This window comes from Drosophila santomea, chromosome 3L (assembly GCF_016746245.2).
Source record: "Drosophila santomea strain STO CAGO 1482 chromosome 3L, Prin_Dsan_1.1, whole genome shotgun sequence".
NCBI lineage: Eukaryota > Metazoa > Arthropoda > Insecta > Diptera > Drosophilidae > Drosophila > Drosophila santomea.
In genome coordinates, this window is record NC_053018.2 from 4,756,010 (window position 1) to 4,783,438 (window position 27,429).

The window sequence follows — 27,429 nt, forward strand, 5'->3', positions numbered from 1 at the left end:
GACAATAACAAATTGTGGAATCTATTTCCATAATCCTCTTATTAAATTTCATCTTGAAATATTTAGATCTTAGCCTAAAATTCAAAATTAGGATTAAATAAAATATGATTATTATATTTATTATAATAAACCAACTATATAATATTTACTTCAATAATATACCTTTTAGAGATATATATGTTCAAATCCGGTATATATTTATTTTTATATTTATATTTAAAGATTTAATTCAAAACATATTCGACATAATTTTAAATCCGTAACCGTAAATAACTTGAATACTCGATTGTTCATGGTAAGAAATCGAAGATACCAATTTTGTTTTGAGAAGTATCGATAGTATTGAACAAACATCGCTTTGTTCTTCCATCGCCACTGCATCAGCTGCTGGAAAAAATACCAAAAGTGTTTGGCCGTCGCGCATTTTCAATCGCAAATTAAGCGCAGCTAATTCCGATTCCCGACGATGTTTCCGCAATAAAAACGAAATCATGCTGATTTCAACGACTTAGCATATTAAAAAAGTGACGAATTCACGCTTTTTACTGTTCTCCGTGGCACCTGCGACTTGCTTTGCTGTTTTTTTTTCGTGCATTTCGATTCGTACACACGCACACATACACCTAGACTCAAACGGCCGTGCAGCGAATGCGTGTGTGTGTGAAATTGTGCAAAAACGTGTAACGATCAAAGGGGTCGGTGGGGGAGGGGCTGTGCGCTGTTGAAAGCGGAATATTCATTGTTTTCCCGTGTGTGCACTATAAATTAATATTTACGTGTCTGCGTCATGAGGGGACCACTAACCGCCCGCCATCAAAATCAGCAGCCAAGCAGACAGCTGCTCATTTGGCGAGTGTAAACAAAGCAGCCAGCACACACACACACGCATACTAAATCGCTTACTTTGCGGCGACTGCGACGCCGACTGCGCTGCTCCCAGCTCGCATATCCAATTTCACATCTTTAAGCCAGAAATCTCCATATCCACCGCATAAACCACTTCCATCTGCCGCAACATCTTTTGTCTGGCCAACCTGTTCGCTTCCAGACAGGAAGTTTGCCAATTTTCTCAAGTTTATCCAAGTGCAGCGACTGCGACGTCCGCGTCGACGTCGAAGCTCCTCAGCCAGCGTCGCAGCAGCTGCGCAGCTGTTTAATATTCGGTGAGTATTTCCAAAAACAAAGGAAAACCCTTTTCAAGCGAACACCCGGGGGAAATGTTGTACAAATGTCCAACAAAATAACAGTGAATGGAACTAGCCACTTCGTGGAATTCGGGGTGGGATAGCTGTCGTACAGTGGAACCCCCATAACTAAGCCCCTAACTAAACTCAGTTGGAATCTTAAAGTTCAAACTCTGATAATCTTTAAAGATTACTTAAACTACAAAAATATTCCTCATAAACATGACCACCAAGATGTATTCATTTAACTTGATAGGCAAACAGATTATTGAATATATACCAAAAGGTTAATTTAACTTGTTTTCCTGCGATTTGCGGAAGTGCGACTGTATTTATTTTTAGATACACAATACAAGCGTTTGTACCTGTGTTATTTCTGTACCTTAAAGTCACCATTTTCGAGTATATGAACACAAGTACATACATATGTTTAACGACAGCTGCCGCGTTACGGACGCTCGACTGTATCTAAATTGCACAGCTGATGGACTTGCAACCTGCTCTCAACTGGGCGTTGTTGTCTCGTCGGACATCTCTGTGCGGCTCTCGCATCCGCTAAATTCCAGTTTCCGCCCGAATAATTAGTCAAACTGTCGCCACGCAGTGTAATTTCTATTATTCGCTCGTTAACAATAGACATTAGCAGTTTAAGTTCCTCCCAAGGGGAATCCCATGGGGCATGCATATCAGTTGCATTCTGTGGCTGCATCTGCTCACCTTTTATCGCGCTCTATTAATAAACTCCACTTCAGCACGCGCCAGAGTTCAAGCCGCATTTCCTGAGATCCCCAACCAGCCACTTCCTACCATCTACAAACACAAATGTCGCTTCCCATTGATGAGGGTTCATAGGGTGACGCAATGCGTTTACATAGGTGGATTGCCAAGAAAACGTGACGTCATGTGGGGACATATTTACACAAATCCACATTGGACCCCTTGAAAACTGCCATGGGTTCAACAAGTAATGTCGGATTCATAGAACTAACTGAATGGGTTACCTAGAAACCAGCTTACTTCCGCTGAACTGACTACCAGGAGAACTTGGAATTAATGTAGATAGATAGATTGGTACTATATAACAGATAGATTCTCTTGCTATACTCAATATTAAAGAATAAATTAAATATAAAACCCTTTATTTAGGAATAATTCTTTTAGGAATGATATTTTCTAGAAAGCCTACCTCAATATAGCTAAAAATCAGGAATTGATCAAGACTACTTTCGATTATACTAACCTATGATTTTTCTATGTATGTATGTATATGAGTATATAATAAACCAATTGAATACTTTGGATTCCAACTATTATTACTTCACCTCTTGTTAATGACAAGATATGGAATTGCTTATGCGCTGCATAAATGTTGCGCACTTTCTCTGTTCCCTGACCATTTAATCGCATAAGTCATCCGTGATAGCGCGACTGACCCAGTACCCTTGACCACAGTTCATTCACCGATCACTATGTGTTTGAGATTGCCTTCAATTTATTGTGTTTCGTTTTGTGTGCCTTCAGGAAATGACCTCCACTTCGGCGGTGGATGGCGGGCTCAGTAGTGAGACGGCCTGGCTGGAGGATCTGCTGCGGGAGGTGCAGCTGGAGCAGTTCTTGGACAGGATACGGGATGACCTACAGGTGACCCGGCTGGCTCACTTTGACTACGTGCTACCTGACGATCTGGAGCGATGTGGTCTGGGGAAACCGGCCATTCGGCGGCTAATGGAGGCAGTGAGGAAAAAGAAGGCCCACCAGTGGCGCAAGAACATCCTGTCCAAGCTGATTGGCGGCGGCAAGCAGCCCTCGTCCAAGAAACAGTCCTCCGCCGCCCGGGAATCCAGTCAGGGCAATGGCACCCAGCTAACCTGCCTCATCCACGAAAAGGACATCACAATGGGCCTAAAACTGGGCGACGGATCCTTCGGTGTGGTGCGTCGCGGCGAATGGAGTGCTTCGCCAGCGGGCAAGGTCATCCCGGTGGCCGTCAAGGTGCTGAAGTCGGACAACCTCACCCAGCCGGGCATCATCGACGACTTCTTTCGCGAAGTTCAGGCTATGCACGCCCTGGATCATGCGAATCTGGTGCGGCTGTACGGCGTGGTTTTGTCCCAGCCAATGATGATGATTACTGAGCTGGCGGAGCGGGGGTCGTTGCTGGATACGCTGCGGAAACAGTGCCGGCATACCTCGCTGACGATCATCTGGAACTGGTCGGTGCAGATTGTGACTGGCATGGCCTATCTGGAACAGAAGCGCTTTCTGCATCGCGATCTGGCCTGCCGGAATGTCCTCCTGGCAGCTGGAAACAAGATCAAGATCGGAGATTTTGGTCTAATGCGTGCCTTGCCACAAGAGGATGATTGCTATGTGATGTCCGAGCATAAGAAGGTGCCTTTTCCCTGGTGCGCTCCTGAATCGCTGCGTTTCCGGCAGTTTTCCCACGCCTCTGACACCTGGATGTTTGGCGTGACGTTGTGGGAGATGTTCAGCTTTGGCGAAGATCCCTGGGTGGGACTCAATGGGTCGCAGATCCTGCGCAAAATCGATCGCGAAGGCGAGCGACTGCATCAGCCGGACGCCTGTCCACCGGACGTTTATGCTATGATGTTGCAATGCTGGGATAAAACGCCAGCGGAGCGACCCACATTTGCTGCTCTCAAGTATGTTTCCCTCTTATTCATTTCTAATTTATATCCATCTAATTTCCATCCTTGCATTGCAGAGAATATCTGGCAAGTATGTCGCCTCCTGTGATGCGTGCTTCCCGCAGTCACCACGAGTCCAAGGGACTGCAGATCGAGCCTGGCGACACAATCGCCATCATCGATGGACGGCACGAACTGAAGTTGATCAAGGGCCAGAACCAGCGAACTTTCGACATTGGAATCTTTCCCAGGAGCCTGCTGGAGCAGCGGAAAGTGGGTGCTGCCGGAGATGTGGTAATGCGAAGCAGCGTTGGCAATGGCTCGACATCTTCGCCATTCGGCTTCTGTTGGGGCGGTGCAGCGGCCATGGCCAACGGAGATGATCGGCAGCGAAAGTGTGCCTCGATGACAAACCAGTCCCATGCCAAGGAACGCAAGTCCACGTCCAGCAAGCAGTTCGCCTACAACAAACTGGTCAATGAGGCTGCGGCGGGCCTGCATCGACGTAATGCAGTGAAGCACAAGGGAGCAGTGGTGGGCCCGCAGCGTCCTCCACCGCCACAATTTCAACAGGAGGGCATACTCATCGACATCTCGCCCGACATGCGACCTATTGCCGAAGGTGGAGCAGATGGAGCTCAGGGAGCAGGCGACAGTTCTTCTCTGCAGGCGGACAGCTCCTTTTGCATACTAGACGCTCCCATAGATGTGCCCACTTATGCCGGCTCCAGTGGATCGGGAGATCTTAATGTTTCCCCTACATACTACAATGAGCAGCCGCAGTTCGACTTTGATCCGGCCAATGTGACAGCTTCACCTGGGCGCCTGCAACCGCCGCCGTACCAGATGCCACCCACTTACTCGAATACAATGGAGTTTGTACAAAAACGAGACCTTCAACAACAGCAGCTAGCGACGCCAGTAAGGGAGCGGGATCCCTTCGACACCACAAACATTGAAACGGCTGTGGCACTCTACTCGAATTTCAACCATTCTCTGGAGGCAGCTCCTCCACCGGCGCCCATTTATAATAGTCCTTCGGTTAGGAAAAGCCTTTTCGGTGGCTCAAACTCAAATAAAGAAAACATACCAGCCCTGGAATCAGCGGCTATGCAGCTAAATCTCAGTAATCTTGCATTGGAGCGTCACGAAACCATCAGCAGCCAGCCTGTGGAGCCTGATCCTGCTCCCCCTGCTGACGGAGTGCTGCTGGACAAGTCCTTCATCGCCGAACTGGAGAAGGACATGTACAGCAACGGGCAAAACAGAGCGCAGGAGGAGTACCAGCGCAATTCAACGCAGATGTATGCCAGCAAGGACGTAGTGTATAAGCAGAATCTGACGCCCTTAAAGAACGGAGTAGCTCCCGGTTCAGGTCACTCGAATCATTCCAGTCCCTCTTCAACCGCGTCGCCCAAGCAAAATAATGTGGAGGCAGCGGCTGCTGCGGCAGCTACCACCCAAAGTGTGGTGAATCGCATTTGGTATGAGCAAGTCGCATCCACGCAGTCCGAGTACTATGCCCAGCCGCCGCCGGATCAGGCAGAGGAGCAGATCTACCAAAATCATCACCACCAGCAGCAGCAGGAGTTGAACCATTCGTTTGTTGCTATTTCCAATCGAGTGGTGGCACCCAAAAACAATGCGTACTCCTCCACCGCCTCCCTGTACGATGCAGTGGCGGCCAGCACGGCGGGCTCCACATACTACGGCCAAGTGCCGAATGGCAGTGGTGCTGTTCTGTACGATGAAGTGACTCAGGATGACTACCTGCGGCCCACTCGACCTGCTCCACTGGCGCCACCGCCCCTCTCTGCACAGCAGATCCAACGAAGGATGGAGAAGATGCGACTGCAGCAACAGCAACAGCTGGACGGAGCCCATCAGCTTTACGCACCAGTGCCCTCCGACTACGGACGCGAACAGGAGAAACTGCAGCAGTTACTGCAGGAACTGGGCAGCTCCGCGGTGGAGCAGGATGTGCGCAATGCACTGCGTGCGGCCAGCGGGGATGTCGGACTAGCCACGCGGCACTACAAGATCGACCAACTGGCGAGGTTGGGAGTGGCTGGGCGACCACAGTGTGAGCAGGCGCTGCAGCAGACCAACTGGAGCTTGGAAGTAGCTGCTGAACTTTTGCTAAATGCCGGCTAAACTCACAAACTACAACCACGTATTACCGCCTCGAATGTAATTGCTTTAGTTTAACGTGCTGAATATTCGTATACACTTAGCTAACGATGTCTCGAATCTTTATCAAAATACTCCTAGGTGAATGCACGAATGCAAACACATTGTCAACGACTGTACAATTTGTTCTATTTAATGTAAGCGATCGTATAAAATTATTTTATAATTGTTATTCGATGTCCGCATATTCCGAGATGCCCCGAAATTTTATTCGTAATCGAAATTGAATCTTTCGAATGAAGACCTCAACGCATGCAACAATTAATTTGTTTTGAAATCAAATAAATTATATGTAATTGTTACAAAATACTATACTCTTTTTAATTTCGCGTCAAATGGGTTGGCTGAAATAGAAATAGACCCCAAACACCATAAAAGATATTCAGCATGGGCATAGGAAAGGGGTTCATTATCTTATCTGAATTTAATGCTCTCAAATATTATAGGAAGTGTTTAATTCTACCAACATTTTACCGTCCAAGATACAATTAAGCCATAAAAAGAGCAATATATATGTTAAAAGAATAATTATTTATTTTCAACAGGGGACATTATTTAAAATAGATCTTTCAAAAGTGTGTAACACGTATATATTTTCTCTGCCTGTAAATACATTATCGTAAATGCTCTGTGTTTTTGATTGATATTCAGGTGGTTAGTTCGAAACAACATTGTAATCGTTACTCTACGAGATAGAAGACACATTCATCAAACACAATTCACTTCGTTTTCGATCCGTTGATCACTTATTATCTCACTTTGCATTGGGGACAATCTCCAACTGTCTTCGATGGCACAGAACGAATCTGAGTGCGGTTTTTATGTAACGAAACTAGTCAAAACGATCGTGTTGCAAATGCAAATGTTGAAAATAGAATAAATCATCCTAAGATCCGTATGTACGAGTACTTAATAATATTAAATTAAAGTAGTTTATGTTATTACATAACAGCATACGCCTGGTCAATTGGAATACAAATACAAATTGGTATCATAAATATATATTCATATCCATATCCATATCATTCAGGGGCTCATCCCAAAACTAGCTCAAATCGTGAAAAGTGTGTGTGGAACCCAAAAGTTTTGGTTTGGTCTTTCATTGCGGAATGCGGAATGTCTGAGAGCGAAGTGTGGGCGAAGGATCCTGGCTGCAGGACACCGATCTACATGTGCCGGGTGTTGCCGAAGTTGATGCCGGACTGGGTGGCGCCCTTGTTCGATCCGTACTGCAGGGAGATGACGTTGGCGCCGGCGCGCAGCTGCTCGTCGCTGAAGTTCCTCACGTTCTTGTCGGCCTCCTTGGGCCCAATCGATGGCTTGTTGAAGTTGGAGGCCTGTTAAGAAGCAAAAAACATTATTATTAATATGATTTATCAATGGAAACTGGAGTAATCGACTCACCTTGCGACCCAGCGACTGCAGGCAGATAACCACCGAGTTCAGATTCTGGCGCTCCCAGAGATCAACGCTCTGGAAGGTCTCCTGGGTGGGCACACCGAAGTTCTTGGCGCACGCAAGGAAGGCCGAGATGTTCTCCATGCACTTGAAGGCCATTTTGCTCTCGTTGATCTTCTTGATGGAGCCGGGCTGCAGGGCGTTGGCCAGTTTGCACAGGATGACGCCATCCTTGAGCACCTCGAAGAAGTTGTCGGTGTCGCCGGATGTGTTGATGGGCTCCTCGGTGACAGCCTTGATCCACTCGAGGCTCTCCTGGGCCAGCTCCTCGCTGTACTTGGAGTTAATCTGGAAAGTAGGCAAACAGTTTGATTGTAGTGATTGGTAAAAGGATAAGGTGCCCGTTTCACCTTGGACTGGTACATTTTTTGGGTGATCCCTGTCTGGCTGCTGCACTGGGTAGACTGAACGTACAATCGGGGGTTAAATCAAGTGCAGACCATTATTTTATTTGTGGGCCATTTCCCCCCGCTTATCATACGAAATATCGCTGATAGCAGACTTATCATTAATTGGTTATAAAAGTGCTGCTCACTCCGCTCTTTCCCTTGTCTCGCACTCGTGACAATTTGGCGGTTATATTTCTAGTTTCGATAAGGATAAGATTGCAGCTCTCATTTCTCCCACCGGCACTCCCCATATTCCCAGTTCCCATATTCCATTACTCGATTTGCACAGCGTTTAAAAGTCAGTCACGTTCACATGCTCTCATGTAGAATAGTAAGTATCCATATTTGCCAATGCCGATAGCTTCGATTGGCAGCTTTAAAGCCCGCTTTAAAGCTGAACGTCTTGACCATATATGGTCGTAAGTTTACCGGCCGCTTGGGCGTCCTTCGCACCGATTTTGGCCACAGACAAAAATCCACTTGTTGAGCAGCTGGCCCCCACTTCTAATGCCATTTCCACTCCAATGGCAGCAAAAGCACACAAAACCACAAAAGCCGGAGTCCCAAAACAAACCGCAAAATCGTTGCGTGTTGGGTTACCATTTGCCAGCTTGCCAATAAAAAGCCAAATCAAAATGTTTAGCAAACTATGGGTCATATCGCAGCGACTCACATAACACGATTTATTAGATTTATTTGATTGAATTGAATCGCTGTCGCAAACTGATTTCAGATTAGCTGCCATTACACAGTAAGTTCAAGTACTGAAAACAATGGTACTATAGTACAATACTAGTTACTATACAAAGTTTAAATCAGACTGAAGAGTAGGTTATTTAGTTATATCTTTCAAACTATATTTAACTGTACAATATGAATGAAATACATGTTATATGATAAGATTGGGTATGTCCACAGATAAAGTCTGATTGAAGAGCGTTGCTATCTTTGCCATTCATATCTAGAAGTTTTCTATTTGGGGAACAAATATTTATGTACTTCTCTTCCTTCCCTATTAATCTGCCCAGCATTGTATTACTATTTATTTTGTGTGTGATTTTTTGTTCTGACTGGCAAGTCTATTAAAACGAATGATCTCAGAGAAAACAAATGAACGATTGTCGCCAATTGAGTTGTATTCCACTCCTTATCGCTCGAGTTGGGGAAATGCAAGCTCACAAATTGTTGGCAAATGGGGGAGAAGTTGGCGCTGCCGTATTATAAAAGTGAAATACAGTCCGGTCGCTTTTCCCCATGTTTTTTTTTTGTGTTTTTTTTTTGTGTACTTAATGGAGGTGAATGCACTTTGCAGACATATTACCCCTCACCACCTGAGTTCAACACTCCCTTTGCGGGCAACAGAAGTCCGCAGCTATTGAAGATTACAAATTTACGACTTTTTCGTTGTTCGAGCCCAATAAAAGCTACCGATCTCTCGGCGAGATATGACGAATATGGTAATCGCCTGGAAATGGCTTTATCTAGCAAGCGAGCTGGCCAAAACTGGAGATTATCAATAATTGCAATCGACCGTTGGCCAAATTGCTTTGTTCGACTTTTTTTTTTCAGTTTAACGGTCAAGCAGTTAACAGCAGAGGTCAGTTCATTAGAGCCCAAAATGGGCGAGCAACGGAACCCCAATAACAGCACCATCCATCATCGAAAGCGTGAGACAATTAATAAAAGCAATTTGTGATTGACATCCCGTTGGGGATGTGGAATCTGGCCGCAGCCAGAAGTTGATGATGATCATAACTTAGAAACTCTGATGGTGGCACATAAATTGACACCCTCGGGGCAGATGAATAAATTTTGATTAGGAATGAAGGGAATATGCATATGGGATTCTGCTGTTTATGCATACTATTCATACATAATAATCGCAGACCGAAAGCCGTTAAGAGCCTAATGAATTCCGATCGTTTCTTACACGTTTTATTTGGGGTTTCGAACCCCCGAAAATCTCTCACAACAAATCCCAAAGCAAATTTGACAGTTGGTGGTCCCCGACAGGCAAACAATGTTCGGAACTAAATGAAAAATGGTGAAGAATAGCCAAGTTATTTGCCGATTCTTCCAAAGCCGCGTCTTCTGCCCCGTTGCCTAGTAAAAATACATATTTTTAGCGCTGTTTTAATGAGTCAGCAGCCAGCCAGCCAGCGAGTTTCATTTGTGTTTTCTGTTTGGTTTAGCGCTATGAGGTCGACTCGAAACTCAACGACGATCGAATGCCGGGCCAAAAGTACAGCCCGTAATGGAGTACACCCCATATACACATATGTATATAGTACGTATGTATATATAAATATTTCTCTAAAAAAACATATGTACAGCTGGTTAGAACGTACTGCCTTATCGGGAGTGCGGAATTCCAGACGAAAGCCACCGCTCGATTGGAACTCAAAACGTATAAAATACAATAATTAGAAGCGGAACTATAAATTGGTCATCGTTTGCCGTTAGAAATTATGATTTCCTTATGTTTCTTCCCCACAGCCAAAATTATACATCATTTTGAATTCTTTTGGGTCTCTGGGTCACTTGATGAGTTAGCCACGATTACGGGCCATTACAAAACGGCGTGACAATGAAAAGCACAGTAGACTCAAGAACCTAATTAATTTCCCAGCCCATGATGTATGTTTGTACACTGTATTCTATGGGGCTGGGTCTCTTTCTCTCTAGTTTTTCAAGTGCGTTCTGGGTGGATGGCATTCCACACGCAATGCGCATTAGTGGCCGAGACATGCTAAGCCAAAGCCAAGCCTGGTTGGCTTTTAGTGAAATTAAAATTAAAATTGAAATTACCCGCAAACTGGCTGAGCAAGCTTCCCGCATACAACTCCAGGCTTTACCAAAAACCAAAACAAAAAAACACAAAAACTGTGGGTCAGCAGAAACCCAAACTCCGAAAAAAGTCCAGTTTCTTGGGAGAGGAGGGCCTGCCCACGCAAAACTCAATTTAATTCACACCTACGCCACTTGAAAAGTGAAAATGTTTTGGTACAACATAGCATTATTATTTATGTTCATCATGATTCAGTCCTCACAATTGAGTGAGAGTTCCGAGAATTCACTTCACTACAAATTTAACGATCAAAGAGTCGTGGAAGTTTCCGAAACTTTGGGAAGTAGTTACACTTAAGATAGCCAGCTGATTTATTGAGCAAAGTCAGGAAATAAAATACTTAAAAAACTTTAAACTAAAGTCTTTACAAAATAATTAAATAAATTATTTAAGAGATATGTATCTAAGAAGTAGCTCCCTCTTTGATTGGAGAGCTTCGGAAAGTATCTCTAAGATTCTAAAAACGTTTTCTACTTCTAAAAAAAAGTAAATCCCTGTGCAACTTTGACGGATGTTTCCGCCCATCCAACCGAGGAGTTTCTGTATAAATTCAGCCCAAAAACCGGCGAGGAGCCCCAGACTGATGATCATTGCATAATAATCCATTGTAGGATCACCGAAAAAAGAGACAGGGGCACGTTTTGCTTGGCTGATGGCTTTCTGAAGCCGGTGATGATGATGTCATGGCATCGTTATGACTTGGATTTGAACTTTGGCAATATTTCAGCGCAGATACATAGATGTAGATGGTGGATGGTGGATGGTGATGATGAGTTAAATGTGTTTGCTGCGAAAGGGATCGCTGGCAGTTGACGCATCGCCTGGCAAACATTACGTAATCGAGTCGTCAAAAATCAATCCACGAAATGGCCAGATCTGGTGATTATTCACTATGCGGCAGTCGATTTCGCTTTCTTTCGCATTGCGAATGCGTCATGATCCATGAACAATTGCTGACCAATATCTTACGGGTGGATAAATAAATGGGAAAACGACAAAAATGCCACAACGATAACATAAACAAAATTCGCAAAAATGTAACGAGGTCAATTATATGATTTCTGTGTCTGGCTTTACGATCAGTTTCGAGTTCAGTTGAGTAAGTTTTGTATAGGTCCCAATCGAGTGCCTTTTTTGGGCGGGATTTGGACAGGGGGCAGAATTTCATTCCATTTTCATGTGTCGAGGTGTTTTCGTGTTTTCGGTGCGGCGAGTAGTTTCACCGGAAATCCAAAACAACATTTGATTTACGATAAAGCCGTTGACGACCTCCTCCCGCGACTGTTTATGGCTTATCTACAAATGACGCCGACTGACGGCCAACAAGTGTTTAATTTTTTGGATGGAGAGCTTTGGCAATGCGAGGGTTTACCCATCTGGAAGTAGCACTACGAGCACGGAGTTCATGTGGGCCAAGTGTTCCACTTAGGAGTCGCCCGCACTGATAGAGATACCTAGATACCTTTACTTATATGTATGTATATAGATACAGGGAGGTGCGTGCTGCGGATGTACAAATGAACACGGTGTCTTTCATATACTCGCTGCTAATTGAGTGTGGATTCTTGACTCCGAAAAAGGCCAGGTGATTAGTACGTGGCCCATGTTCCACTGGCTGAGATACAGCTGCGAACAAGAAAGTAATTACAGTTCGGCTTCCTTAAGGTGAAAAATAGTTTCACGCCAAAATTTAAGTTTGGTAAACTAATATGTTCAATTGTTTATGCTATCACACACATGTAGTTACAAATTAGTAAACATTCTTTGAGTAACTCGAAACCTTTCTGCGCCATTCCCAGAACTTTCCCGACAGCTGGTGGTGGTGTGAGTTTGAGGGAAAATGGTTCCGTAATTAGGGTGCCACGATCCCAGGAAAGGGTTGAAACTAAAGGGGCCACGAATTCCTTGTCCGAAACTTGAGATCCATGCCAATTTGTCGGTGACTGGTCGTAAAAGTCGGGAAAAGCACACACGCAAGCACACTGACTGTAGAGAACCCATGAGGCAAACAAAAATATTGCTTTCATACCTCTTTCATACCACTGTTTTGTTTTGCTGTTTGCTTACGCCACATACTCGGTTGTTCTTAAGTGCTCATGTGGTGGAAAAGGTGCTGCTATCGCTTCTTCCTCCTGTCACCCCCAAAACTCAAAAACCCAAACACGGACCCGAATTCCCCACCAAAAGATATGAGTGCTTTGTAGCGACCGGGCAAAAAACGCTCAAACTAACAACGCCTTCGAGTTGCATGGATCGCAAAGAGATCGAGGAGCACGAAGAGGAGGGACAGCTGGATGGATGACATCATCGCCTTCAGCTCCTGGGGAGCCATTTGATCGCGGCTTGGAGTCGCGCCAGCAGCTGCGCTTTCAGGCATCGCGGAACCTCAAATGGCCATCGCCTCTATTTCTATTTCTCTTTCTCTGCCTTGCTATACCCTAACCCAAGGTTCTTCCTATCCCTAGTTCCAACCACCTATAGTTAGTTTTTGTGGCTTAAAATGCTATGGCCTAGATAAACACTACAGAATACTTAAAATATTTGTTGTAATCATAGTGACTGATATATCACCAATTAAACCAAGTTAAAACAAACTTAATTTCGCTTTCAGATAAGATGTTTTATCGGATGCTACAATTTCAACCACAACTGTGATTTAAAAATGCGCTAAAGCAGATAATACCGAAAAACAAGGCCTCTGGCTAAATGGCTGACTCAAGAGAATGAAATCCGGGTAGAAAAACTTCCAGATAAGAAAAGCAAAAAACAAGAGTAAATATTTCATTTTGCCAACAGCATGGTAAAGTGACTATCAAGGGTATGCCAAACTTCGGATATGATAATCTCGATTTTTTTTCGTTTTTTGTTTGGGCAATGTTGTAACTGTAGTTGTCGTATTGTGGATTTTACTGGACTGCACTTAATCCCCAATGCCGGCGACATATACAATTTCACTATGGACTGACGAAGGGGCGACTGGAATTGCGTAACCCCGACTTGACGAGGGCTAAATGGCCGAAGGGTACGGGTGGCACTATACCCTACCCCCAACAAAACCCGATGCATTTGTATGAGTGCATTTGAGGCAAAGTGCTGCTAATGGACGAAACTAATGTTGTCAATTTACATTGGGGAAGCTACCAGCTAGCATACTGCAGTAGTTGAGTTGAGATCATCCGAAGAATCTCCCTGCTACAGGCGGTACTCTACAGATGGTACCTACGATTGGTAAATCCTTATCCATTCAAAAGATCGTATTAAGGTTCTATTACTTCATCTTTATAATATGCAATAATATTATAATATAGAATATTATTCATATCGACATTTCTAGAGCTTACTTACTAACTTTTTCGATCACTAATAGTTTGATTTATGGATGACCCACTGCTTGCTCGAGCTTCGATTTGAATCACCCGCACTGACAATGCCTCAAAATCACCTAAATCATCTTCAAGCTTTCCAATTACGCATGCATCATCACACTTGTGTGTGTGTATATATACCTCTATATCTATGTATATATACGTGTGCACATAAATACTTGTTCGACTTATCAGCGAAATGAGGTCATTCCTTGTTAGACGCTGGCAATTTCAAGACCATTTTTGGCTAATTTTTTGGCATTTTGGCGCGCGGAGATAAAATCTTGGCATCGCAGCGCCAAATAAAGTCAATGCAGCTTCCAAACTAATGCGCACACCCATGCAAAAGTGGATTTTTTTTTTGGGCAATTTGTTTAATGTGCTGCTGTTGTTGTTGTTTGTTTGGCGCTTTTTATTTTTTTGGGTGGGGGGGGGGGGGTCTGCTTGTTGTTATTGTTATTTTGTACTTACTTTGCGCTGGGCCTCGGCGGCAAAACCAGACTTCGCTGCACGGTTGGACGCCATAGTTATTTTGGTGAAGAAACGGGTTTGCAGGGAGCTAAAATGTAGGTTGGTCTTGGGCTGAATTGCACCACTGTCCACTGGAATGTGTTTGTCGCGGAATAAATCGGAGGGAGCGCAAGGGTTAAGGCCAAGTTGGTTTGGGCTACGTCCGTTCGCAACGAGAGCTTACTACGTTATGAAAGGCGTACGAAACTGGGAGACCGAGGAAACCTTCCAAACCGCGGCGACAGCTCAGTGTTGGTTAGTGCTCTAGTTTTTGTACCTTGGTTGGGTACAACATCAGCAATAGGCGTACTAAGAAATTAGGTCATTTACACATGTTGTAGGTTCGGTTTGCTAGTCTGCTTTAAGTATATTCCAGTGAAATTCAACATTTTCAATAATTATGAAATAAATAAAAACTGTAAGCTGAAGCGTACGTACATAGGTACCTGACATACAGTTCACAGCACTGGCAAGAGAGTAAGAAAAGCTCCAAGCTGCGCTCTCGCTCTCTTGTTTTTGCGGCTTATCAGCGTCAGCTGATTTGTTGTGATGGCATTGGTGATGTCATACCGCTTTTTTAACGGCAGTTGTATTTTAAAATAATAAGCCAAGGCACTATCGAGCACTGGAAAAAATTGTACAACTCTGCTAGTATTTAAAATCTCTAGAGAAATTGCATTTTAAGAAGTAACTCTTGTTTTCCAAAGGTTTCGTAAAGATAATGCATCGGAATGATTTTGAGTTCCTCAATTCACCTGTTGCCTTTTGTTTTTAAAATAAGTTAACATTTCAAGTACTACTTTTTGGACGTGTACTAACTATCCGATAAGACTTCTCAGAGTAAAGTTCCATTGGTAACTTCCCGTGTTCCCGCTTATCGAGAGGGTCTGCAGCAGCATTCCATTCTGATGACCATGACATTTTGGGGGACTTTCTGGAAGCCAAGAAGTAGCAAATCGAATTTGAATGGTTGGTTGCCTTGAGAATTAGTTACAGTTTATTCACATAAATATATATTTTGTTTAATCGTATAAATTATGCAATTGTTGTTTTACGATAAGAAGCGAATTTCTTTAGTGTTTCAGTGTGGTTCTAAATAAATAGGGGAATTGCTTGTATAATTTGTTGTTCTATTTGTCGTGTCGGTTTTTTGTTTTTTTTTTGTTGTTTTCTGTGTGGGTGTTGGTGTGTGATATTTAATATTAGAAATACATAATTCAGCTTGATCTTTAAAGGTTTGTTATGTTGGTAGCATACACATTGGACTTATGTGGGCTTGTCTTTTGTTTTGATTATATCGCCATTAGGTTTATAACATAGGAAAGCAGTAATTAACTAGAAGTTAGGGCTTATTAGTTGCATACACATATTGCCATTATAATAATATTATTCTATTAACGGTTTTCGCATGCGGATCTGCCTGCTATATCTGTTTTACAACCGATCTACATCGATCATGCATCCTACTAATTGTTAAGGCCCTTTCGCTCAGATACAAGTGGGTGTTGTGAGTTTCGTAGACTATGGGGGATGATATTTTATATGTATGTTGTATATAAATCGATTCATTTTTTACACTCTGTTATTGCATGCTTTTGAGGGGGACGACTCTTTAAAAAATAATCATCATAATTTATTTTTGCACATGGATAAATACAAATTACAAATATAAATGTGTATATATATAAAAAATCGTTTACCAAAAAATATATACGTAGACGCAAAATAGACGCAATAATATACAGAGAACTTTCCTATAATAAAGGGTGGTGACATAAGCATAATCAGATTTGGGACTCCTACTACAAATAGTACAACGTGGTACAACAACTGCCATTTCCACTAGACCTAGGCATGTGTATATCAAGCACTGACATCTGTGATTACAGTGGGTGTATATATCCGCGTGTAATTGTTTCATTGTTTACAGGCTACCTATATATCTGCTCAACTAACTGCGAACAGTATCAGCAAATAATTTCAATTGAATTTCCTTATTTCCTTTTTCTATTTTTTTTTCGTTTGTTTCGTTTTGTTTTAATAAATAATACCTCACGATTCGTTGGCTCAACGTAGTAAACTTAACTTACAAAACAACTGTGCAAAGTTGGGCAAAAAAATAAAGAGGGGCGTCGGATGCCCTCCTAGCAGTGAGGCGCTGTATATGTGGATGGGTAAATGGTATGTGGATACCGCGTCTTCGTATTCTTTTATTGCTTGCTCGGGACCCGGCACACACAATTTGATCTGGGTGCCCCGAAGAATCTCGCGTTGTTGTTTATACTAGGGGTTTGTCTACTAATTTTATATAATTTTCAATTATATACGCTGCTTCGTCGTCGGCCCAGGCGATTATCCTGCTCTCTGGCTCAAGTTATACTCAATGTAAGCATGCACTTTCAACTTTTGAAGCGAGTTTGTAATTATATTAGATCGAAACGCAACGATTCGAATCGAAAATTGCATCAAATGTTCTTTTTTTGTTTTAGCTTAGTTGTAGTACTTCACAAACAGATTTCTTTGATATTAAATTGCTTCGCAAACGATCCCCGATCTCTGGGAAGGATCTCCTCCATATCTCACGCTTTCTCTTTTTGGGTTTAGGGTTTGTCTTAGTTCTTAACTAATTTTTATCTGCAGCTGCTCGGGATCGGTCTTATCGTTACTCCCGTTCTGATTCTGATTCAGATCTATCTATGTAATGTGTACGTTTAAATATATAGGTTTTTATAAGCTTTTACGTTTTCCTGTTTTTAGTAACCATAATTTGTCGCACTCTCCACTCGCATTCCTATATAGATCTCATCCTATAAATAAATACTCCGACTCCACACACATTTAGCTATATCAAGATTTAGGTTTAGAAAACAATCAGTTTAGTTTCCTCATCCAATTCACAGCAGCGATATATCTGAGTTGGTAAAAACAATATCAATTAAGGACTATTATGAGCAATAAATAAAATCAATGGTACCTTTATTCTCGTGACTATCAGCAGTGACTAGCGTGGTGGTTGCCGCTGTGCTCGTCAGCAAGCTGTTGTTATTGTTCAGGTGTAGATCTTGTGACTCGATGCTGAGGTCTATCAGCTGGGTGGCGACCGGAGCGACTACGTCCTGCAGCAGATTGATGTCACTAAAATGTACATTAACGTTATTAATAATTTAATGTAAGTCACTTCTCTCCACTCACTTCTTGTTGTTGACATTCTCGATGTGTCCATTGCCATTGGCAACCGCCGGCACAGCGTTGGTGCCCTCGAAGTCCACCAGCAACTTGCCGTTGCTCACCTGCTGCAGGTTCTTGGCATTCTCATCGATGATCATTGTGGAGAAGCTGTTGATGAGCGAGTTCTCCTTGTCTAGCACCGATTGCTCATACATCGCCTGGCTGTTCGGAGGCTCCTGGACAGTTTCCGATGCCGTTGGCGCTGGTGTGGAATCCGCTGTGCTGGGCGAGCCCTCAGCCGAGTTGTTGCTGCTCCCGGTGACGCTACTGTTGCTGCTGCTATTATTCTCTGGAGCCGGTGCGGCAGGAGCTGCTTTGTCGTTAGCGTCCTGAAAATTGACATTTTAATACGTTTAATAAATTTTAGATTAAGTGCTGCTAGTTCTTACCTTCGAGGGTGTGGTGGCAGCGCCTCCCTTGCGGGTACGCAGCATGATGGCCTCCACGCGCTTGCGGCGTTCCTCGCGCTCCTTCTCCTCCCGCTTTAGGCGCTCGGCCACCTCGACGCGCTGCTTCTCTGCCTCCTCCTTGGCCTTCTTCTCGGCCTCCTCTCGCTCCACGCGCTGTTTCTCCTCATCCTCGCGCCGTCGTTTCTCCTCTTCCTCACGCTGTTGGGCTTCCTGTGAAGCGAAGTGAGTAATAAATTAGTGTCCTTTGTTTTCTTTGTTTCCGGTTGGGCGTCGCCAACTTACCTCGATGGCCTTGCGCAGGCGCTCCTCCTCCCCGCGACGCTGTTCCTCGGCCAGGCGAGTGGACTCCTCCTCAAACAGGCGTTGGCGTTCCGCCTCCTCCTCTTGGGCTTTGATCTCTGCGAGGCGTTCAGCCTCCAGTCGTTGGCGCTCTAATTCCGCCTGTCGTTCGGCCTCCTCGCGGGCCAGGCGTCGTCTCTCGGCCAAAGCGGCCTTGGCCTCCTCCTCGGTCGTGATCTTCTTGGCCATCATCGAAGCAGTCATTAGATCAGCACCCTCTGGTGGGGTCAGTTCCCGCACCTCGGAGTTCTCCTTGCTGCGCGACGGTTTCTTGGGCACAGCCTGCTCCTGCGGCTTAGGCACCTCCTTCTCAGTGCCCTCATCAGATTTTTCTTCTACATTAACTGAGGTAACCAAAGCCTCAGGGACAGATTCCTCCACTAACGTTTGCTCCTCCTCCTGACGCGCCACTTCCTCCGTTTTCTCCGTGTTCAATGCTTCCTTCTCAGCCTTGCTCACTGATGGAACAGCAACAGGAGCCTCGGTAGGAACTTCCGCCTCAGGAACTGGCTCATCTGCCGGAGTCTTCTCAACCTCCTTGGCCACACCATTCTGCTCGGGAACGGGAGCGGAAGCGGGTGCAGCCGGGGCAGGAGCCGCTTTTGTGATGGTGGAGGTACTGCTGCTGGTGACAATCATTGACCTAGTCATTGCAGAGGTATCCTTGGTTTTCGGTTCCTTGGTAAGCCTACTGATGCGCTCGGAACTGGCCGTGCGGCTTGGCAGAGCCTTTGAAGCTGATGCTGCCTTGGGTACCGGGGGTTCCTACAGATTAAAATACGATTTAATAAACGTAATGGGTTTTAAAGGACTAAGAATCGTACCCGCTTCGATGGCGTCTTCTTCTCGGCGCTGCTCAGCCGCGATGAGCTGGAGGTCACGATCAGGGAGGTGGACATCAGGTTTGCAGTTCGTTTGGGTGTCGTTTGTGCGGATGGCGAGGCGGCTGTCGTCTTCACGGGCGGCTTTTGATCCCTCTTGAGTTTGTTAATCTCTGCGAGGATTAGATGGTTTTATATCTGTTGTTCTAAGTGTTCTTTAAGTGGACTTACCCTCGAGGGACATGCCCGTTCCGGCGATACTGGCGGGCCTCGGTTTCCGGGGTGCTGTTGCAGGTCGCCTGGGCACCATCCCGGATGTGGACATGTTTGTCGATGTGGACATGGCGCTGCCGGGCCTTGAGCTATTGAAGTGTCCGCCGGGCGTGGCATTTCCCGATCGCGAGCCTAGAGATTCCAGATATCGTTAGAACAGTTACGGAATGAGGGATTACAGGGGGCAATGGGTGTCAATATGGATGAGCTTATGTGGAGCACCAAATAAAGCGTACGTGAGTAGTGACCGTCACCAGAGTACCATTATTGCAGGGGGGAAACACAGGGAAACACAAAACCAAATGTAGGACACAAGTTAACCAAAGTACCAACAGACAAGATATATAGTTTCCAATTCTTACACATATAGCGAGCGAACATAATGAGGATACAGAACATAAAACCAATGAACTAAGATCATATACCTAGTACACCGGCTCAACTGAGCCCATAAATACTTATGTTTATATGCGTATTCAATGTTATGATATGGCTAAAATGTTAAATAAAAAGAAATCAAAATGATAATAATGATAACAATTAAATAAATGTAGGTATCGCATCACCATGAAATAAGACCCGACCGAAGCAAGTGTAACTATGGATACATACGAACGAAACGACCGACAGACGGCGACAGGCAGCAAACAATATGGGCCAGGGAAGCTCCAAAAAGGATCTAATATGATAATGTGATGGTGATGATCTCGAATTATTTTGGAATTTTGACAAACACGGCGGTTTAAAAACCATTACGTTTCTTAAATGTTTTCTTTAAATCGAATCATATGAAAACACCATGTGGTAATATCACATGAACGGACTTGCGGATGGAACTGATGACTTGCATCAAAGGTTTTATAAACCGCATGAGAGATGGGAAGTGGATCACAAATTGCTGCTCAAATGAACTAAAGACAACCTCGATCGGTCGTTCTTCGTATGTCCTCTATGCACCGAGGGAACCGGGTAACCAAAGCCTATGCGGGTGTACGAGTTTGATTTTTGGAGTGTGGTGAAAGTTCAAGTTAGCCAATTTCGGTGCGCGAGTTGTTGTTCTAGTGGTTTGCAGTGGGGACTATCAGTAAGTACTCGAGTAAATGGGTAGATGGCTACAACGCTATACGCAATCGGAGGATTTAGATTTAAGATTTTAGATTTAGTGAGTAGTGTGTGGTGGTGGTGCTAGTGTGTTCTTGGATTGGTGTTTTTTTTTGATTGGTTGGTAGTTCGAGATGTTTGGTTGTAATTTAGGTTTTTGTTTAAATCGCACACACCTGCATTCACTAACAAACTAGCAGAGTTCATGAGCAACAATGAGTTGGGATCGAGATCGAGAAAACGGTGGGGGTTAGTAGAGATCGCATATTGCTGCTGCCGGCCACGCCCAGTCGCGTTCGCGCGGAAGGATGCAGAGTTGAAGGATGAGGCTGAGGCAAATGATGACTGGAGGTATTTCTTAGTTGCCGCAGTTTGCAGGCCGAGTGTGGACTGGCGCAGGTGGTGCAGGTGGTTGGGTGGTGGTTGCTGTGGTGCTGTGCTGCCATAAACCGACCAACTGCTAATCTGTGACATGCTCTTACTGGTGGAGTCCCGCTGCCCTCCGGCTCCGCTGGCCAGCGGCCGGAAGCTGGTCGATATGCCGCCTCCCAGCGAGTACTTTCCGCGTTCCCGTTGCCCACCTCCTCCGGCCAGGTGTGTCATGCTGCGGGACATTATGCCGGCGGCACTGGAGCTGCCGCTTCCGGCGCTACCCGCACGCCGTGCACGGGCGCTGGACCCCGCACCGCGTCGCCCCCCTCCTCCGCCCAGCGAGGCGGTCTCGTCCAGCATCTCCAGCTCCCGCTCGCGGCGCTCCCGTTCCAGAATCGCCCGCATGTGCTCCCCATTCCGGCGTATCGGCTGCGCCAGCTGGTCCAAGCGGTTCATCGAGTAGGCCCGTCCTGCGGTTCAGTTGAAAGTTGAAATTGGTTTCGTGAATCTTTTTTTGAGCCTGGCTCTGGCTGCGGATCCTTAGGGAGCTACGCTTAACTACTCACGGTTGCGTTCGAAATAATATTCGAGGACTTTGAAAAATACACTTAATTATATTGATTATCATATGAAAATCAGTAAGACACAAAAAGTACTGGTAAAACTTTTATAAAATAATAAGATGTAGTTATATTTCAGAAGCAAATTGACTTGACTATTTCGAACGCAACTGCAATCACAGGAAAACTTCACAAAAAGATGTGGACAAACTGGTCTACAAAATGGTGTGTACAAGGTGTGTTTTGAAAGAAGGTGTGTTCAGGTGGCTGGTGTGTGTTTTTTACAGTGTGTTTCAATCAAGTGCGTGGAATAAAGTTCTGGTGTTTTCGGGTGCCTGGAAGAGAAGGTGTTCCATATTTTCTCACTATATGTCTGCCGAAGCGGCAAAGAACCCGGGTATCGACAGTAAAAAGTCAGGGGCTAGGGGCAACTCTTGGTCCGGAATGGGCTAAACCAAAAGAAAACACAACTAATCGGATGGAGGGATGTCGAATGAAGAGCTGATGATGCGTAGCTAGACGATGAAGCTGATCGCTGGATGAGCATGATTCTGATAGCTATGGGAGTGTGTTGGTTGGATGGGCTAGAGGATCGGTTGGCTGGGTCTTACCTGGGGTTCTGGCCGGCGTGGAGCTCAGGGAGCCTCGCGAACCATAATGCCCGTCTCGGGGGCTGGGTATTGTCGGCATGAGGTCCGTTTTCCTGCGGTAAACGCTTCGGAACACCATGGGTGATGAGTCAACGCTATCTTCTGCAATATTCGGGTTTTGGGTTGTTGGTTTTTGTTTTGTACATGATTTTGGATTTTGATATTCGATTTTAAGATGCAACTGCCGAAATGATTCACTTGCGATTTCGGCCTCAAAACTATATATGAAAAAACTTAATTTCTAGGAACGATAGAAACCAAAAGCGAAATAGCTAAAACTGAAGTGCTTACACTGGGATTAGCTAATCTAAGTTTGATATTTAAAGCGAATTGTAGAACATGAATTGTTAATCAAAAGTCAGCCAGTGTAAACACTTTGTGTACAAAATAACCATGCTGTTGGGGATCTACGTTGAATTCTTTACAGACGGTCGACGCTGCTTTCGAGGGGTTAGCTTCAACGAAGAGCGCTTGGGATCTGTACAATCTGGGGTAATCTGGCGTAAAAACATCATGCAAAACTGAGGAGCTCAAGACATGCCATTGGTTTGGGTTACGGGGGTAAGAGACAACGAGAGTTACGAGCTTACGGCGGGGTTACGAATACAGGGTTAGGTTTGGCATTTGGGGTTACGGCAAAACAAAAACAAAAAAAACGGAGTCAGAACGAGAGGGGTTAAGAACGAGGAGGAGCTGAGAAGAGTAGAAGAACCCTCACCCTTACGATACGAGTTATGGTTGTTAAAGTTGTTGTGGCCTGCAGTTGTGGTGCTTGTTGTTGCTGTGGTTGTTGTGAGATTTGTAGGTCTGTGCGCGTTGGCTGTTTGTTTGGAAGTGGGCGGCGGATTGGGATTGGCCGGCCCATCGATATTTATCTCGCTGCCGGCGATGGAGAGCGAGAATCGCTTGGGCGGCTCGTCATTGGAATAGCCCCAATTGAACACCTCGTACATGGAGGAAGACTTGCGTCGGTGATCTGTGTGGAGTCGGTAGTTTTTTCGAATTTGTTTCAAATATAGAAGTGAACGTTACAGAGGTGTGATTGCTGTTTGCTTTTGGGTGCAAATCATATTGGAAAAAAAATATAAAAAAAGGAAGAAGGGAGCAAAAGTGATCGTGCCGTGTGAGAAGTCTGTGGGTGCTAGGGATTTGTATCTATATATATCTAATACAAGTAATTCACATGTACACCAACTGGGCACAGTGGGAGATAACATAGTAGAGGGTTATTGAAATCTCCGGTTTGCGGGGACACATGTAAACAATAACTGGGACTTGTCAATTACAAGATTTACGAGTGTCTAAGGTAACGATAACGATAACTGCAAAGTAAAATTTAATCTCATTATGTGTGTCTGGTGTCTCAGCGAGTGTGGAGTGTTCAAGAGTGTGTGTGTATAGTATATCTGTTTCGGGGGTGATTCAAGTGCCGCCGGGGGCATCGCGACTCACCATCTTGTCGGTCCGTCGATGAGGAGGCACGCTTCTTAGCACCACTGTCGGCAAGTTCACGCTCTGAACTTCGACGTGTGAGCGAGGCGCCCGCTACGTTCGATATAGATGTGGACCTGCAAGGAAAACTACTGTTTAGTACTCTTAATCAAAGATCTTAGCCAAACATATAAGCTTTCTACGTTGTTATAAAACAATTAAGTATTTGCAATCTTGTGAATTGTGCAATTGTTTTCTTTCGCAAAAATTGATTGGCTCCTAGTTAACGATATTTACTTTCACGTTAGCCAGTTATTTGCTTTCATTTCGAGTCATATACTAAGTCAGTATTAATATGAATTATGATTTAAACTAATTGGCAAACAATTTCGTCATTAAAAGTTCAAGAACTGATAAAAATAATTAAGTAATGAAATGTCTAGGCTCTAATTTAGCATGTCAATCAGATTATAGCGATAATTAGTCATGTGCAGCACAGAACACATACGAAATCGGCCAGAATACTAGTCTAGATAGCCATGAATGGCAATACATAAGTGTGCGTTCTGTGTGAGCTTTTGGCTTTGTGCTCAGATAACTTTCATTCGGATCTCACCTCCGCTGACCCCAAAAGGTACTGGGCGATACCAGACCATAATCCGCGGGCACATCCAGCAGGCGGGGAGTCGAGGAGCCGAAAGCGAAGCCGTTGGAGTTTTTGTCCCGCTTTCTGTATTCTATCCGGGATTCGCGTTCCTGTAGGAGAATCATATATGGATTAGTAAGAGTATAATGGAATGAAAGCAATAACGCACCTGATTCTTTTTGAGGATGTACTCGCGACGCTCCTTCTCGGCCTCAAAGATGGCCTTCTTGCGCTCCTCCACCTGGTGGCGCTTCTCTGTGTCCCGGGTACGTATCTCCTCGATGCGTCGACGGCGCTCCTCCTCTTTTTGTTCACGGTACCGCTGGGCGGCCTCCGCCTGGGCGCGCAGCTCCTCGATCTTCCGGTGGCGCTCCTCATTTTGGCGATCGCGGGCATATTTTAGTTTCTCCTCACGGTCTTTGGACGCTAAAAAGCGTAGCAAAATGAATAGAGATTCGAATTCGCACATACTTATAAGGGCATAAATTGAATTTGGATAAACAAGTTACGGTTCGCAAGCAAATAAAACTGGGGAATATTTTCAGCAGTTGCTACCTGTGGCCCAAACAAAAATCGATAAATATCTGCTTAATATGTATAGTATTATACCCCATTTTTCGACTTTTGCCGGCGAGTTATTTACACGAGAGCCGAGCACTGACGTCATCGACGATGTACATTCGCAGTTTGTGGGTCAATTGACAAACTAGCAGCAGCAACAATGGCAAATATGGCACAAACACACGGACAACAATGCCGCCGCCCCCGCTTCAAATTTGCCTATGTGCAAAATGGGCGAACAAAAAAAAAAATGAAAAATAATAAAAGGAATATAGAAAGCAAATGGCTAATGCAAGCGCACATTTTGTTCTATTGAAATGACATTGAGGCGGAAAAGTGCAAAAAATAAACAATAATATCAATAATATTGGTAGCATGCGGTTTGGCTGCCTAAGTCTGCATAATCGAGCTGGGAACCGGCTCTTATCGCCTTATCGGTTAAGATATTTTTGGAATTCCATGACGTAAGTAAGACGACAAAGGAACAACTGCAAGTCAATGTTTTTGCTTGTTACAGGTGTGAAAATATCTTACAAATGAGAAATTATCAGCTGCCAAGGTCGCAGTCGAATTTTTCTGGATTTTAACCCACTGTACTCTCAATTTACTTGTGTTTTTGGAAAGCCAAGAATGTTGCAATTGATTTTTCGCTTGATAAAATCCATTACCCATTTATTGGGTACTTTCATTCCCATTTTGGGTGAAATTTCAAATTGAGGCGTGTCTTTTGAATTACTTTTTTAAGATATTACAAAACAAATATTAACTTTCACTTAATCAATCTTTAAGAACACTGTCATTTAATTCAAATTCTCAATAACTTAATCACTCCTTGTTTTGCAGTCTCACAATGATGTAGTCTAATATGACTATGCATATTTTAAAAGTTGTTCTATTTAGAGTTTGAATATTTCATTTGGCTTCTGAAAACAAGCTAGACCTTTAGTCCAGATATAACATTTTAATCTTTTAGATATTAAATTCGAGATGCTTTGGGTTTTTGTGAACTCACTTTAGTAAGTGACTTCTAGACAGTTAAAACCTACTGAAGACATAAAGTGTGTCACTGGTTGATATAGATAAGATGATTTTCATATTAGAAAAGCGGTACTGAAAAACTTGCAAATAGACCAGTGACAGTGGTATTCTGTGGGTTAAAATCGCGATAAGGCGGACTATGGAGCTTATTTGTTAGTGAGATCATGCGGCAAGCATTCAGAGCATTCGTTTTGGAGGCGGAACAGTTCGGGGCGTGGCTGTGGAAGACTTTAGAGCAGCCTGAATGGAATGCCAACTACCTTGAGAGTCGTCTTCGCTGGCGGAGATTTGACCGCCCACCTGGGCGAACCAATGCAAGGTTGCGCCGGCGCTGCAGCCCGAGATCTTGGCAGGTGCGAATGCGTGGGCTATATGGTTCGAGTTATAGGTGATGTTAAAGCGATTACATATATGGTGCGTATGTGAGATATACATTGGTGTCGTTGCCGATTTTATGTAACCCGCGAGATAATCCGCATAGAAGGCTTACCTTTTCGCTCGGCGCTGCCCTCGCGACTTTCCGGTCGCTTGGCTGTGTTTTCCACTGCAAAAGAAGGACGAGAAAAATGGACTGTTGAGATTGGCTGCGATTTTCCGGAGTTTTACACGGACTTTTGGTTTTCGTGCGGGGAAAATCAATTGCCGTTGCGTTTTGGCAAAAAGGAAAGGTGACAAGAAGGCGAAAGAGCGAGGAAGGAGGGGGACACAAAAACACACACACACACGCACGCACACAAGCGCACGGCAGCAGCTGCGATGACGAAGCGAGAGAGACAGAGAGAAGTACGGGAAAATAATGTATGTTTCCCTCTCCCTTGTTCCACCGACTTTTCCGACTGGAACTTATTTATAAACTCAAAACTCCGGTTCGGAATCGGGGGAACTCGAAATACATATATCCACCCATTTCTAGGGGGCAGACACTTTTGGCTTCTCGGCTTTTCTTTTCTCTGTCTCTCGCCTCGCTGTTTTTTTTTTTTCTTCGTTTTTCTCTCTTCACTCCGATTTTGCTTTTTGGCCGTGGTGTGAGTGCCGTTTTGCTGCGCAGTCGACCAGCACTTTTTGGCCACTGAAAATGCCCCGAAAACGCGTAGATCCTGGCCGATTTTCGATCGCATTGGACGCGGTGGGTTTTGTCCTTCGATTTCGCACTCGCAGCGGGCTGTTTTCAATGCGTACCTTCTGGATTAGTCGAAATATTTCCGTGTTGGCCCCCAAGACTCGCCATATTTCACTTTACTTTAGCGCTGCAAACAGTGTGGCCAGCTCTGTGCTGCTGCGATAAACCATTCAATGCGGTCGCACCGAATATACTTGTGCTTTCTAGGAAAATACCAGAAATGTTAAACTTATTTGTTAGTTTATTTGTATTCTTATTAATAAATATTCAGTTCTATAACTACATTT

The 27,429-nt window shown here is 44.5% G+C and overlaps 3 protein-coding genes across 18 annotated transcripts; 1 reads left to right on the plus strand and 2 right to left on the minus strand.

Moving 5' to 3' along the window:
* The first annotated feature begins 373 nt into the window (after window positions 1–373).
* Window positions 374–6,329, plus strand: LOC120448241. The gene is made up of 3 exons (XM_039630146.2): window positions 374–1,163; window positions 2,706–3,847; window positions 3,910–6,329. Exons 2-3 carry the CDS (start codon window positions 2,709–2,711, stop codon window positions 5,984–5,986), a joined length of 3,216 nt encoding a protein of 1,071 aa, XP_039486080.1. The 5' UTR covers window positions 374–1,163; window positions 2,706–2,708; the 3' UTR covers window positions 5,987–6,329.
* A 205-nt stretch (window positions 6,330–6,534) lies between these two features.
* LOC120449055 (myophilin) lies at window positions 6,535–14,797 on the minus strand. Of its 2 annotated transcripts, none has more exons than XM_039631349.2 (3): window positions 14,554–14,797; window positions 7,427–7,768; window positions 6,535–7,359 (listed from the first exon to the last, which is right to left on the minus strand). In XM_039631349.2, exons 1-3 carry the CDS (start codon window positions 14,605–14,607, stop codon window positions 7,189–7,191), a joined length of 567 nt encoding a protein of 188 aa, XP_039487283.1. In that variant the 5' UTR covers window positions 14,608–14,797; the 3' UTR covers window positions 6,535–7,188. The 2 variants fall into 2 exon arrangements, with proteins under 2 accessions (XP_039487283.1, XP_039487284.1); XM_039631350.2 differs by lacking the exon at window positions 14,554–14,797 and adding an exon at window positions 7,831–7,936.
* An 838-nt stretch (window positions 14,798–15,635) lies between these two features.
* On the minus strand, window positions 15,636–27,351 carry LOC120447455 (ensconsin). Of its 15 annotated transcripts, none has more exons than XM_039628811.2 (16): window positions 27,202–27,351; window positions 26,513–26,566; window positions 26,283–26,390; window positions 24,593–24,840; window positions 24,394–24,533; window positions 23,799–23,914; window positions 23,065–23,322; window positions 22,308–22,448; window positions 20,941–21,606; window positions 19,622–19,795; window positions 19,394–19,563; window positions 18,513–19,334; window positions 18,210–18,440; window positions 17,785–18,149; window positions 17,567–17,727; window positions 15,636–17,503 (listed from the first exon to the last, which is right to left on the minus strand). In XM_039628811.2, the coding sequence occupies exons 1-16, from the start codon at window positions 27,248–27,250 to the stop codon at window positions 17,487–17,489; spliced, it is 3,720 nt and encodes a 1,239-aa protein (XP_039484745.1). In that variant the 5' UTR covers window positions 27,251–27,351; the 3' UTR covers window positions 15,636–17,486. The 15 variants fall into 15 exon arrangements, with proteins under 15 accessions (XP_039484745.1, XP_039484748.1, XP_039484747.1 ...); XM_039628814.2 differs by having other exon boundaries at window positions 21,247–21,606; window positions 27,202–27,350; XM_039628813.2 differs by lacking the exon at window positions 26,283–26,390.
* Window positions 27,352–27,429: the final 78 nt, after the last annotated feature.